Below are 14,682 nucleotides of genomic sequence, written 5' to 3'. Positions count from 1 at the left end.
AAAATCTGGGGATGATATTAATAGCCTTGATTTTCAAGTTCCTGAGGGATCTGAAATTTTAAACATCTCTTTGACCTACAGTGCAAAGCTGACAGTGTCCTCAGTTTTCCCAAGTTTCTTTTAATTAAGTAAAGAAATTAACAAATAACATTTCCGTGCTTCAGCTGTACCCAAAAATAAATGCAACAATCCTCTTTTACAGGCCAGTTGGAAGTCTGGCTTTACATGAAGAATTAATTTGGACTTCTTACACTTACATGTAAAAGAAAATGTATATAATCTGCTTTTAAGCATTGCATTTGCCATCAACTGTATTTCCTAGCAATCTCTACAGCAAATACGTAGTAAAAAACTAAGGAAATCATTAAATCTTCAGTTGCTGGGCAAGGATAAGCATCAAGTTTAATGATGTTTCATAGGAGTTATTCCAAAGAGCAAACTGAGCCCTGGCTATCCCAGAACTCAGGTCTCCAGTTTACCCAGTAAAGTGTTTGGGTTTTTCTGGAAAGTGCTCAGGAGAGGAGAGGCCAGTGCTGACAATCTCAGAAAAACAGCTTTAGGATAATAACAGATAATGATGCAGAAGCCTTTTTCTCCAAAGAACAGCCCATTCCTCCAGGTTTTCAGCATATAATTTTGCCTCTTTGAAATCCCTGCATGGGGGCAGCTCTTCTGAAAGGGCCAACGCCGGGGCCAACAGGGCTGGAACATGCTAAGAGCAGTCAGAGGAGCATGAGCAGGAAATGTTCCAGAATTGTCACTTCTCTCTGATATAATGTTATGAGCAGCACAAGGAGAATACCATGTTCAAATTATACCATGTTCAAATTATACTATTTTGCAATCACACACTGAGATGACAAGAACAGTTCAGTTATAATCAGTTATGAAACAGGGTTTTTTTTTCAACAGAGAACTTTTTGTTCTCAGGGCAGGTAACTATTTACTTCTAGAGACTGTGAGACATCACCTCCAAGCAGCAGCTAAACCCAGGTAACAGCAAATGGCCAAATCCAATCAAGTTTGGTCAAGAAATCTGCTGCAAGAGACAGATGCTTTGCATTCTCCCACCTGCAGTGGCAGCTCGTTTTTGGACCCAAAAATCTGGGATGTTCTCCCCGTTTTCACGGCTGGATTTTGTCCTCCTCCGCTCCTTCCTGACATCCTCTGCATCAGCACTGCTGCACCCAAAGCTCTCACAGCCATCAATCACTTCTTTATAACCTCATCTATCTTGTCAGCCCTGCAGGCTCACCTTTATCCAAGTGTTTTTCCAGCTTCTTTTAATCCTGACTTTCATTTTTATCCCCCCTCAATCACTGCCATTTGATCAATATCCCTCACAGCCTCTTCTTTCTCCAACTTTCTTCTTCCAGCTTTGCCACCTGGGCCCAGTTTTCCTAAGACCATCTCCACATGGAGTCCAAGAGAAGAGTGAACCCCAAAGCTCCAGCAATCAGCATTGCATCTCCACTGGAGCAGTTCACTCTGGATGAACATTGAGTGTCCTGGGAAAAGCCCTGGCTGCACACAGGAGCTCTCAGCAAGAGCTGCTGAAAACAGACACATCAACAAGGCTCAGCTCAGATTTCTTTGCTATTTGAGGCAGTATCAAATCAGAGCCATTAACTGCACCTCAGAACTGTTCCACAATACCAGGAAAGGGCCTGCAGCTACCTGGACTCAAAAGCTTCCAGTTTCTCCTCAGAGTCTGGAGAAAGCAGCATTGATCTTTCCCAGAATAAGTGCAGGCTCATGTCACAGCTGCTACCTTTGCATTTAGTAGAACTAAAGGGGCTTTTCAGTTTAAAAACTTCAATTAGAAGTTTTTCAATTAGAAAAGTACCTCTGGTGTGACCTTCCTTTTAGGTCCACCAACAAGATCTTGCCACTTCTTGTAGCAACCTCAACTTTCTTGCACAGCTCTCAGAACTGAGGGACCAGCCTGACATCACGTGCTACAAAATCAGTCAAAGAATCACAAATCCAGCTCAGACAACTGAAATCCTCTCTGAATTCACCCTTCCTTCATGTCAGAGCCAGGTGTTTGGTGGTGCAGTGAAATCTAATTCAGGTTATGGCATCTGCAGGATGTTTTAAGACCCCCTCACTGTTTTGGAATGACACTGAGGGGTCTCCTACTTTGATCCAGTGCTACTTCCTCTCTCCTTGCCTATTTTCATGCTACTCCTCTACCTGAAGTCTGCAAAGAACATAAGGATAGGAAAAACAGCAATGAAACAAGCAGTTCACAAAGCTGGGAAGTGAGGAGCAAAAGAGTTGTAAAAATAAATGAGAACAAGTTTAGCAAAAAATATTTCACGGTTTTTTCATTAGAGTCTTCTGCAGGCTGCTAACTCTGCTCAACACACTTTCAATCATTTTTATTTTTTTACTTACCAGTGGTAGAACTAATGAGAAAGAGAAAAACAATGACAGAATGAGAATTAAAAATGAAAAAAACCCCAACAAGACACAAAATGAATGGCAACCACTTTTTGAAAAAACAAAGCCATAAAGCACTGTCATAGAAGGATTTCTTTTCTTATATTTATTCCTTTTGAACAAGCAATAACATGACTGGTATTCCTGTTCCTTTATGATGGCCCTGCTCCTTAGAATATTGTGATGAAGAAAATTTCGTGGTGGGAGTAACAAGGGCAAAGGTATTAATATGAATTTACAAAGATATTATGGATTTGACAGCAAGAACTAGACTTGTACAGCCCAAATTATTCGCTTTCTACAGAGAAAACTGTGACCAAGCTTAAAAAATGTTACCACTGTCAATAGGTTTTATGGGAACTTTAGATATAAAAAATATACACATCATGTGGATAGAGAGGTATGTGCTTGCTTTTGGAAGCAGCAAAGAACACTTCAGAGAACCCTTTAATACTCACACACGGAGCAATGGCACCTTCTGATGAACAGGGACAGCCAAGCATGGCAGAAACAGGGCACCAGGTCAAACATGAACAACTTACTGATTAGATTTCTCTTCATCCTCTCAAATCTCATCCTACCAAAACCCTTCAAGAAAGCACCTTCAGGGCTTGGGTGTTATCAAAGATGTTGAATTCAACACCTTCCATCCAGGCATTCCAAAAGAGATGCACTGTGGTGATTTCAGCAAAACCAGCAGTCTAGTTCCAACTGAAACAAAATCCACCAATTTTGCACTCAACGGGATCAGCACCCAGCTCATCCTGGCCCCTGCCAAAGAGCACAGCCCTCAGGTGGCCACCAGCACCACTGATGTTACAAAACAAAATAAACCCATCCCCTGGTTTCACAGCATCATTACAGTAATAACAACTGTCAGATTTATCTTCATTAGACTGAATAAAAACAAATTTATTAAGTAACTCATCAAACATGTAAAAGCCTGGACTGCTGAGCCCCAGCCTGGTCCTGCTCCTGCCTGAGCTGTGATTTGAGCAAATCAAGCTGTAATCTCAGTTTTGCAGACATAAAGGGATCATTCAAACCCTCCTGCTAACCAGAAGCAGCCAGTCAAGCACACGTTTCACAACCAGCCTCCACACCACAGAGCTCAGTTTACACCTGTGAAGGCCCAGGAGGGGGAGAATTCATCAAAAAACCATTTTGCATTCTGATTCTTTCCTAGGAATGTTCAAGGCCTGGTTCCCTGCCAGGCTCTGTGGGATGCAGCAGGAATCTGCACCTCCCAGGACTCACCGTGATGACATCAAGGATGCTCAGGAGGCTGTGGACGCTGTCTCCTGCCAGCACCTCCTTCACCACCACCTCTGTTCCATCCTGCAAGCACACACACAGCATCACTGCAGGCTCACAGCTGCTTTTTGGCACATTTGGAGCATTTCAAAAAGCTTGGATGCTTCTCTTCTCTCTGCTCTGATGGAAATGTGCTAATTCCAACCACAGAGTTTTAAACCAGCGTTCTAAAAGTGATAAATTAAAAGAAACTACAAGCCAGTTTTGTCCAGGGGTGTTGTGACCTGCTTGTCTTTGCTATGTAACCACCAACAAAACAAAGCTTCCTTCACCCAGAGGCAGATTGAGCTCCCTTTATTGAGGGGTTACCTGTCAAGAGGTTGTACAAAACAGGAGCAGCAAAATGTAAAAATATGCAGAAAGCAGCAAATTTGATATAATTTCCAAGCCCACTAAATTTTCAGAACTGGAAAACAGTTCACATCCTAAAGTTAAACTCAAAGTTCAGTCAGAAAGAAGGTAAAAACTAAACAGTTAACTTGGCAGAAGGGTTACAAGGGCTGGTGCTCAACATTTTTCAGACTCACATGGAAAACAAACCATCATTTTTTCTCCCCTGTCGACCCAAAAGTGAATCTGACTCTTCCACCTCCCAGACAAAGCCCCTGACTCCTGCTGGACTATTCTGAGGTGAGCTTGGTCTCTCCTGTGCTCAAAAACTTTCTGTAATGACCTCTCCAAAGCTGAATGTTTCCAAGCCCACCTTGCACCCTGTCCTCCCTCAATAACTTCTGCATCTCCTGTGTGAGGATATTTCCAGCTGCCTCATCAGCTTTGTGTTCTGCTCTCTCATCTGAGACACGAGGGACCAGAGCTACAAACCTTGATCTTTACGAATACCACAGCCCCGAAGAGCTGGGATTAATCCCTCCTAAACCACTGTGATTCACACGTCGAAGTTTAATCAATGCCTAATGATTCATGCCAGCCTATCTGCTGTGCCAACAGATTTCTCTCAGGAAGGGCAGAGCAGTGGGTTCTTACACTTTCTTGGATGCAGACTTCCAGCTTTCCATCCTGCACCACGTAGATGCTGTTGTCCAGCTGCCCGGGACGGAAGATGTACTCGCCCTCGTGCAGCTGCACAAAGAACATGTGCTTGCACAGCTCCAGGAACAGGGGCTTCTCAAAGTGCCCAAGGACCCTGCAGCAAAGAAAATGCAAAGGGAAAACCTAAAATCGCCACAGTCCTTGGAAAATCCTTCCTAAATTAGCAAAGCCACAGGCAGGAGGAGCAGAGGAAGCCCAGAGGAGCGGCTGCAGGGAAGGAGCCTCAAAGAGCTCCCCAAAATTAAGGTGCAAGAGCAGCATGAAACACAGAACTGTAAATGCTGGGGCTCCTTTGGAGGAGCACTCCAAGGAATGCAGGCTCAGAGGGAAGTGCAGCCAAACTTCCTTGGAGGAGCACTCCAAGGAATGCAGGCTCAGAGGGAAGTGCAGCCAAACTTCCTCCAGCAAACACCAGCATGGCCTCTGGAGGGGAGTAAGAATAAAAACCTGCCAGATTCACACACTCCATGAGAAAAGTTACCCCATGAAACTTCCCCTTTTAGTGCAGCTGCCCTGCCCATGGAAGCAGGACACTGAAAACACAGGGAAAAGCTCCTGTCATCTGCATGCAATTGCAAGTTTGGAATACTCCATCTCCTGCAGGTAACGTGCACCTGGACTCCAGTCAGTCACTGCCAGGCAGAGAGAAATATGGGTCTTACACCTGATCACTCTTCACAGAGCTCCAACAGCTCACATTTATCAGGATCAATCCATCAAATCCTACTGCAACGTCAGTTAGTCAAAGGAGATCATAATTCCACAGCAGCAAGTTCAGATGACTTAAATAGCATTTTTATTCAAGAATGTATGACCTTCAGGACTAAATTATATCACAGCTGGGAGGAAAAAAGAACATCCACAAGCAAAACCAAAATTACAGATTGGAAGATCTCCTCCTCTTTGCTGTGTCAGCAAATTAACCCCTTGCTGAAGGGGCACAAAGCCCATCCCTTCTTCTTAAGTCTGCCAAAGAGCTGTGGGGATTAAGTTGACTTTGATTTATTTGCAACCTTTTCAGGCAGAGAAGTAAAAGATTCTGCAGCCCAGGGAGCTGTCAATATGGTCTCCAATTAACATTTACCAATTATGATGCCTTCCTGTACAAAAAAATTGTCTGATACAGAAGTTTTAAGATGCACTAAATCTGTTCATGTTAGAACACCTTCATTAGCACTACTCCCAAAATGAGGCAACTAACCTACTTCCTTTTCTTCCCCTCCAAACTCAACTATTTTCTTAATGTTTCTAAAAAATTCAAAGTCATTTATTCTGTCCTCATGCTCAGATGAATTTCAGTCAGCTCCCTCAGGATTCTGACCATGCAATCATAAAATCTGAGATTTGACACAAACTGTCAAATATTTACATCACTTGAACATCCATCAAAACCCAACTCTAAACTTCTCTTTCCATCTAACATTACCTGACATTTTTAAGCATGTACAGCACTTCTGATGGCAAATGGGAATTCTTGACATCAAATTCAGTCAGATCTGCCTCTAGCAAAGAGGGAGGAGGTTCTTTCCTCTGCAGAGTTGGACATTCCTTCTTAATACGCAGAATCCTACAAAGGAAAAGGTAAGTTCAGGATGTTCCATCATTTGTACTAATAGGAAATATTAAATTTGTATTAATAGGAAATGTTAAATAAGTAGATAGTAAATACTAAAATTCACCATCCCAAGTTACACATTATCAGTTAGCTGAAACATTCCACCCTCCTGCTCTTCCTCACCAAAACCATCCCAGTTCAGCAAATTTCCCAGCTGATCCACAGCTGACAGAGCTGGGAAAAACCAACAACTACAGAAGAGTGCTCTGCTAGGGGTAAGTTCCACACCACAAACAAAAGCCCCAAACCAGCCTCCACGACATGAATTTTCCCCTTCCCAAAATCCCAAGCACCTTTTAGCCAGAGATAAAACCTTTGCCCGTTTCCGCATCCTTTGGCGAGGGACAGTGTTCCCAACCAGAGAGTTTGGAAGAGTTGTAACCTAGGAGGAAATAATGGAAACAAAAACAGTCACAAAAACCCAAAACCAAAAAAAACCCAACCCACTAATTCCAACCCTGCTGAGGTACCAACACATTTACCAGCCATTAGAGTGTGAGCAGAGGGAAGAGCTCATGTAAGACCTTGGAGGATTGGAATAACTACTTCAGGATCATTTCCTTTCTATAAAGCAACTAGAGTGTATTTTGATTTTACTCATCAACTACTACAGTGCTAATGGATGGTAGAGGGGAAAGATTCTTAGCTGTGGTTCTCATTCAGGAACACTCAACATCAGGAAGAGGAGTAAGGCACTGATCTCTGCTCCTGGGACAGGGACAGCACCCAGGGAGCGGCTGGAGCTGGGCCAGGGCAGGCTCAGGCTGAGAGCAGGGAAAGGTTCTTCCCCCAGAGGGTGCTGGGCACTGCCCAGGCTCCCCAGGGAATGGGCACGGCCCCGAGGCTGCCAGAGCTCCAGGAGCGTTTGGGCAGTGCTGCCAGGGATGCCCAGGGTGGGGCTGTTGGGGGGTCTGTGCAGGGCCAGGAGCTGCATTGATGATCCTGGTGGGTCCCTTCCCACGGATGATATTCCAGGCTGCGATGGTGACAAACCAAAGCTTTTCCTTGCTTTTCCTAGTTCCCAGGTGCCACCCACTGGAGAAACGCCACAACTGCTACACCAAGAAAGCCCCTCATTAGTAACTTTCAAAACATTCCCAGTTCTCCATTTGTTACCCAAAGAGTTGAATCTCTAAAAAGTTTCTGTCACAAAAGGAATCTTTGATTAGTTTGGAGGGAGTAAAATCTTGGTATGTTATCAAAAAATCCATGAAGCACAACCCACAGCAGTGTGGGTGTAACGTTCTGTGCCTTACTCAGGAAGAACAGCAAAAGGTAAGGTCTAAAACCCAAACAAAAAACTACCTGAAATTATTTTCCATGTGGAATTCTAAGCATTCTTACTTATGTGAGTTACATATACACAGCTTGGTGAAAAATCATTCAAATTATGAAGCTGCACATGAAAATTATGAAGAATATCAAAATTTTGAAGTTGCACACACAAGATTTCCTCTCACTGAGGGCTTTTTTGGCCAAGTTCTACTTAAAGGTTGACCTGCCATGCAAGATTGAGGGAGTAACCACCTCTTCCTCAATGAAACAGAGCTCTAGACCAGAGTCTAATTAAGTCCAAGTGTTTGAATTCACCTCAGTGAAGTGTGGGAGGCAGAGGCTGGGGCAGTTCACAGGAGGAAGTGTTCCTCCACACAGGGTGACTAAGGATGGTTACTTCCCTGTACCTTATTTTTCTGCAGATGTTGGTTTGCAGTGAGTGCACACCTGACTTGGCAGGACAGGGAACAGCCAGGACCCCGTGAGGGTGGGCAGGCCCTGGCACAGGGTGCCCAGAGAAGCTGGGGCTGCCCCTGGATCCCTGGCAGTGCCCAAGGCCAGGCTGGACATTGGGGCTTGGAGCAGCCTGGGACAGTGGGAGGTCTCCCTGCCCGTGGCAGGGCTGGCACTGGATGGGCTTTAAGGTTCCTTCCAACCCAAACCAGTCTGGGATTATGGGATATTTAAACAATTATCAACTCCCAACAGGAGTTAGATACTCACTGATTTATTACTACCCTCATTGTCTGCAAATACTTTTCAAAGAGGAAAGGTTTGGCCAGAAGGAGAAGCTACTGCTGCTCCATCAGCAATCCAGTCAGTATTCCAGGAACATCCACAAAATCCCAGTGAGATTTGATAGGCTGAAGGCCCTGGGCCAGGCTCAGCAAGTCAAGTATTGCAAACTTTACACCTCCTCAACTGGATTTTACCAGGTGCCCTCACCTTCCTCATGATCTTCCTCCCGTAGAACATGACTTTGTCCCTCTTGCGAAACCTGTACTGAGGCACGTGTGGCTGAAGTTGTTCTGGAACACAGAAGCAGCACATCAGAAACCACCTTTAGCAGCTGGGGGAGAACACCTGAGCACAGCTCGGTGACTTTGCTGCCTCCAGAACAGCTCAGGGCAGCGTTTGGAACTTCAACCTCCCTGGGATCCCTCATTCCCCAGCTCTGGCCAAGCCCGACCGAGGCAGGGCTGGCTTGGGGTTCTACCTCAGCCCCAGAGGAGACAAAGGGCTCTCCACACAGACAGAAGGAGTGGGTAGTTTTAATCTCCTCAGGGAAACCTCTCATTCAGTCCTTTCTCCTTACTGTGACTGTGAAATCACAGCAGGGCTGAAACTTGCATAATTCAGGCTGAAATTTGCATAATTCACAGCTGATACTGAGGCTGATACTGCTCAGACACCAAAGAAATAAAACCCTGCAGGTCCTGCACGGACAGCTCTGGGTTCAGACCTGGGTAAGTGAAGCAACACAAGTTCTTCACCCTTTAAAGCTGTTGTCCTGCAAGAACCACACCCCTACAGCAAACAGCTACCACAGAAAATTACAAAAAGACTCAGGACTGATGGGAAAACTGGTTTGAAAGCTTACATGGTTATCAAGTACTTACTAGACTGTCTCACTCTTCTGTACACGACAAACACAACAACTGCTATAAGCAGCAGTGCAACTGCAGCTCCAATTGCAATTCCAGTCAGCTGGGAGGGGAATTCAGGGAGAAAGAAGTTAATAATTTTCAGCTTCAGAAGCTACTATGTACTTTTTGGAGGGCTGAAGAACACTCAGCTCAATGAGATGTCTAAAAGTCAAGCACATTCATAAATACTTAATTTTTAATTCAAACATCACATATGCAAGAAGTTTAAACTGCAGCAGTGACCAGTACTAAGCTCACATGCAAAATATCCCATGTTTTAATTCCCCAGGAGCTGTGAGCTGATCAATGCAGTGTACAGGAGGTGCATGAGGGCATTGAGTGCCAGGACAAGGGGGAATGGCCTTAAGATGAAGGAGGGCAGGGCTGGAGGGGAGATTGGGAAGGAATTCTTCCCTGGGAGGGTGGGCAGGCCCTGGCACAGGGTGCCCAGAGCAGCTGGGGCTGCCCCTGGATCCCTGGCAGTGCCCAAGGCCAGGCTGGACATTGGGGCTGGGAGCAGCCTGGGACAGTGGGAGGTGCCCCTGCCCATGGCAGGGGTGGCACTGGATGGGCTTTAAGGTCCCTTCCAACCCAAACCAGCCTGTGATTCTAAATAACAGGAATTAATTCCTGCCTCATGCACAGTGACAGCAAAGAAACAAACGCTCAGACTTTGGCAGTGACTTAGCAGAGCTCCTGGAGCTCAGGAGAAGCTGCTCTGGATGCACCCCCACCCTTCAGCCAGCTGACTGCAGCTATACTTTACCATGGTGGTCTGGATCCTGTCCTCCACAAACTGCAGGATGGGGGTCCTACCTCCTGGCAACACAGCCTGGCACCAAAAGGAAGGTGAAATTAGTTTCCCACAACTGGAAAAAAGCCTCCATAAAAACCTCTCAACCAACTGGATTGTGTTTTTCTTTGACTTATAACCCACTCTGCAAACAGAAACATTCAGTGGAGAGGGGTCAGTAGGGCAGTTTTGTGCTGCTGTCAGTACAGTGCATTCCCAAACAGTCCTAAACCAGGGTCAAACAGTGAGATGAACACTTTTAAACATCATTTTATGTTATTCAGAGCAACGAGGATGAGAATGGAATGTAAAGGACTTTGTGAGACTGAGAAAACAAGTCATAAACCAGCATACTACAGTCATCATGAAAAGCACATGATGCACATGGGCAGAAACCCTGACCTCAGGTGTGCTGTCCTGGGACCTGTGCCAACCAGTGTCACTCAGGAATAAAACCTGGCACTTAAAATAGTCTCACAAATGCCAACCCAAAACTTAAGAGACGGGGAGAAAGGCAAAACAACTCTCAGGAACAAGTGAAAACAACATGAGTACAAGAGAAATACATTCCCCTCTAAGTCCTGAACCTTAAAATCACTTGAATTAAGCACTACACACAGTTCAGGTCCTATTCCTGCCCTTGGTTCCAGATGTGGATGACATCTAACTCAGCTTTGCCACCAAGAGAAAAATGCAGTGTACACCAAGTCACCAAACTGGTCTCTCTCATGAAATTCATTCCAGTTTCACAGCACAAATGAAACTCCTGCCAGTCCAGTCACCAGATCCCTGTGCTCACTTTGCCTTCTCAGGTCCCTTTAGCACTTTAATGTTTATCTTCCCAACATGAGTCAAACTAACTCTGCCACTATTGTTATCAGCCTATTACTCATGGGATTATAGTGAAAAGCCACAAGATTTTGAAAAACTAAAAGGCCGGAGATGTGTCAGCAACAGGTACAGCACCTGGTGACACAGAGTTCCAAGTCTGTTGTGGTCACTTAACATATTTATTTCCCCTTGACACTGTCAGGGACACTGGGACATTGACAGTTCTGCTGCTCCCCAGGCCTGGATGATCTCAAATAGCACCAAAAATAGTAATTGCCAACTGACACTCACATTGCTGCTGCAGGAGGAGAAACAAACCCATGGGGAAAAGAATAAAACACAAACATGCCAGGCTGAAGAAATTCAGAGCTCCAAGAACCACTGAGAGGTTCTTGCAAAGTTTTCACCAGTGAAAACATGATATTGCCCTGCTCAGACTTGGGAGGGGGGAATCTTTCCCAGCATGGAGAATCCTTCTGGGCAAGCAGAGGAAGCAAAGCACCCAGGCTGAGCTGTGCAGACACCTGAGACACGTCAGTGATTGCTGTGACAGCTCCTGGGGCAGGAATGAGGTCACAGCCAAGCCACCAGGGCAGCTCCTCTCTGAGGAGGGCTGTGGTCAGCGCCCCACTCCAAGGACTTGCCCTCACACAGCCCCAAAGAACCCCCAGACCCACAACCCCTATGGCACCACCCTGCAAGGCCCCTCACTGCATTTGAAAATGGAGCAGTGACCTGCCAAGAGGATGGATTAGCACAAAGAGCATTTCTCTGCTTCCTGATGTCAAAGTTTCCTTGAGAACCCGAGACTTAACAGCAATCAACACAAACATGCAGCCTCACAACTGCAGCTCACACCCATCCAGAGCACAGGCACCCAACACTCTGCTCTGCTGGGAGTCCAACAACTCCTCACTGCAGTCCAAGGCAAACACTGAGACATTCCCCGTGCAGGGAGTGGTGGGCAAGGCTTATCAGCCTTGAAAACAAGGACTTAAAACTGGGATTAGCCCAAAACACAAGACTTCCTCACAGCTCAGAGGCACATGCCTTGTTTTGACTACAGAACCTGGATTTTCACAAAACATTTTTAACTGTGTACAAGTACATTGTGTATGGTTTTTAGTTCTGAGAACTATTTCCTCACACGGGGTTTGTTTTTCACGACTATGGAAAGCACCACGTGCCTTGCTGGTCTGTGAGTTTCACGTTTATGATTAAAAACAAATGCAAGAGCAGTCTGCCAGAATCCTGCAAGTCCTCCTTCTTTAGGCTAAAAATAAAAGTATTTAAATCATAGCATTATTGAAACAGTTTAGAATATGAAGCAGAGCATGAATGGTTTGCAAGAAATTAAAAAAAAAAAACAAAACAAAAAACCCTCCCCCACATACACACAATAAAATGGGACCAATCCTTAAAAGTTTGAAAGGATAAAACTGCCAGCAGGAAAGGCTCTTACAGAGGAAAAGCATCTAAAGGTATTGTCCCAATGCTATCAAATTAGCTACAGCTGCTTTCAGCTTCCGGGAACTCCCATAAGGAAATAAATAAGTCTAAAAACAAGAGCAAAACATATTGTACCTCAAGGCTGGTGCTGTTGTCTCCTTCATCCATGTCTGGAGGGGCAGCAGGAGCAAAGACAAAAACAAAGAGAGAAAACTGAATTAAGACACGACCACAGCTTCTGATCCAAACTCTTGAACACCACAAGGGGAACAGTAAGTTTTTTAACTTTATCATCCCTTTATCTCTCCGCTGAGCAACAAAACCCAGCAGTGAAGTGCTGGGGGACGGGACTTCCCCGGACGGGAGTTCTCCAGAAGAAACTTCTCCGCAGCCACGGGCATTGAAACAGAAACTCCCCAGGAGCCTCCACAAGGTGCCACAGCCAAACCTCTCCCTGCTCCGTGCGCTCCAAGGAAAGCGGACACCGGGATGGCACCGCGGGACGGGCACTGCCCGGCAGGGACCGGGCACCGACCGCTCCGGGCTGCGCCTCAGGACAGCCCCGGTCACCCTCCAGCCACCCCCCGGCCGGCCCCGGCGCACTCTCCCGGCCGGCCCCGGGTGCTCTGCCCGGCCCCGTTCCGCCAGGTTAAAGCTCGGGGCGCACCTTAAACAACAACCTCCTCCCGCCGGGCCTGGGGCACCGGCACCGGCCGGGGGCACCGCGGGGCTGCACAAGCCCGCAAGGCCCGGGGCCCGCCGCTGCTCCCCAGCGACCCCCGGCACCCTCTCACCTGGCCCCGCTCCTGCCATGCTCCCGGTCCCGGCCCTTGTCCCGGCCCTCGTCCCGCCCGGGCTCCCGCAGCTCCCCGGGCCGGGGGCGAAGGGCGCTGAGCGCAGACCCCGCCCGCCTCCACCAGGGGGCGCGGCCGCGCCAGGCCCCGCCCACGCCGCGGGCCGCTCGCCGCTGATTGGTCGGGAAGACCCGGCCGCGCCAGGCCCCGCCCACGCCGCGGGCCGCTCGCCGCTGATTGGTCGGGAAAGCCCCCCGGCGCCTCTCGGCGCGCGTGCCGCGCGGGGGCAGCATCGGCGCCGCGGATTGGCTGGCGCGGCCCGGCCAATGGGAGCGGGCGCTGTTGGGGTGTGCGGACGCGGCAGCGCGGCGGGGCCGCTCCGGGCTGAGAGGGCGAGCGGGCCCCGGCGCGGTGCGGGGAGTCCTCGGTGCCCTCCGGGACCGGCTCCGCCTCCGCTGAGCCCTCCCGCGTGCTCTCCGGGACTCGCTCCGGCTCCGCTGGTTCCTCGGTGCCCGGCATGGGGCTGCTGACCCAGCTGGTCCGCGGGCTGGTGCGCGGCGCCGACCGCGTGTCGCCGTTCACCAGCAAGCGCGGCCCCCGGAGCCACAACAAGGGCCGCGGCGCCAAGAAGCTGGGCGTGCTCACCCGCAACAAGAAGTTCCTCCTCGTCAAGGAGATGGTGCCCGAGTTCGTCGTGCCCGACCTGACGGGCTTCAAGCTGCGGCCCTACGTGTCGTACCGCGCAAAAGAGGGCTCCGAGCCGCCCGTGACGGCCAAGCAGCTCTTCGACGAGCTGGTGGCTCCGCGCATCGAGAAGGACGTGAAGGACGGCACATTTGACCCCAACAACCTGGAGAAGTACGGCTTCGAGCCCACGCAGGAGGGCAAGCTCTTCCAGCTCTTCCCCAAGAACTACGTGCGGTAGGGAGCGGGCAGTGGTACCGCCGGCCAGCGCGGGACAAGCTCTGTCATGAACATTAAAGCAAATCCTTCTGCCTTGTTCTTCTGTAATACCTGATTTAAATCCCGGGGAAAATCGGCGGTTTGATTTCCCATCCATGACTGGTAATTCCTCTGGGAGACAGTTGTGCCTGGAGAGCACAGCCCTCTCTGGGGGCTCTAAGGGTGACGGCTCCGTGACGTTTGTAAATACAAACTACTGCCAAGTTTAAGAATTAAACTTTAAGAATTAAATTAAGACTGAAAACGTTCGCTTTGGGAGAAAGGAAGCATGTCTAGTGGATGGTCTGTGAGCACTTAGTCTATAATAAGGGCTGACAGATGAGTCTTGAAGGTGGTGGTTAAATCCGCCACATTTTCAGGGCAGGGCTGTGATGGAGTGGGGGTGCTGCAGCCCCAAGTCCCAGAAGGAAATCCTGTGCCCTTGGATGCCAATTCCAGCTTGGTCTTGACCACATCACTTGCCATGATGCCGAATTGATATTTGTATGTGTAAAGAATACAGAGAAT

General features: G+C 47.9%; 2 protein-coding genes across 4 annotated transcripts in view; one reads left to right on the top strand and one right to left on the bottom strand.

Moving 5' to 3' along the window:
• Nucleotides 1-13,333, bottom strand: part of PNPLA7 (patatin like phospholipase domain containing 7) — a 117,653-nt gene extending 104,320 nt beyond the window's left edge. For 2 of the 3 annotated variants that reach the window (XM_069032100.1, XM_069032101.1), the window contains exons 1-9: nt 13,213-13,333; nt 12,554-12,588; nt 10,112-10,177; nt 9,319-9,406; nt 8,645-8,727; nt 6,718-6,806; nt 6,236-6,376; nt 4,744-4,903; nt 3,703-3,783 (exon numbers count right to left, since the gene is read on the bottom strand). In XM_069032100.1, the coding sequence (XP_068888201.1) occupies nt 3,703-3,783; nt 4,744-4,903; nt 6,236-6,376; nt 6,718-6,806; nt 8,645-8,727; nt 9,319-9,406; nt 10,112-10,177; nt 12,554-12,588; nt 13,213-13,231 (762 nt within the window). In that variant the 5' untranslated portion in view covers nt 13,232-13,333. The remainder of the gene's footprint in view (nt 1-3,702; nt 3,784-4,743; nt 4,904-6,235; nt 6,377-6,717; nt 6,807-8,644; nt 8,728-9,318; nt 9,407-10,111; nt 10,178-12,553; nt 12,589-13,212) is intronic. The other variant, XM_069032102.1, reaches the window with a different exon arrangement.
• A 202-nt stretch (nt 13,334-13,535) lies between these two features.
• Nucleotides 13,536-14,406, top strand: MRPL41 (mitochondrial ribosomal protein L41). The gene has a single exon (XM_069031708.1). The coding sequence runs from the start codon at nt 13,730-13,732 to the stop codon at nt 14,135-14,137; it is 408 nt and encodes a 135-aa protein (XP_068887809.1). The 5' UTR covers nt 13,536-13,729; the 3' UTR covers nt 14,138-14,406.
• Nucleotides 14,407-14,682: the final 276 nt, after the last annotated feature.

The sequence above is a fragment of the Aphelocoma coerulescens genome, chromosome 17, assembly GCF_041296385.1.
Source record: "Aphelocoma coerulescens isolate FSJ_1873_10779 chromosome 17, UR_Acoe_1.0, whole genome shotgun sequence".
Taxonomy (NCBI): Eukaryota; Metazoa; Chordata; class Aves; order Passeriformes; family Corvidae; genus Aphelocoma; species Aphelocoma coerulescens.
This window is presented reverse-complemented; position numbering and strand designations above follow the sequence as displayed.

Coding starts and splice junctions, on each gene's coding strand:
- MRPL41 (XM_069031708.1), top strand. CDS start 13,730: ATGGGGCTGCTGACCCAGCTGGTCCGCGGGCTGGTGCGCGGCGCCGAC.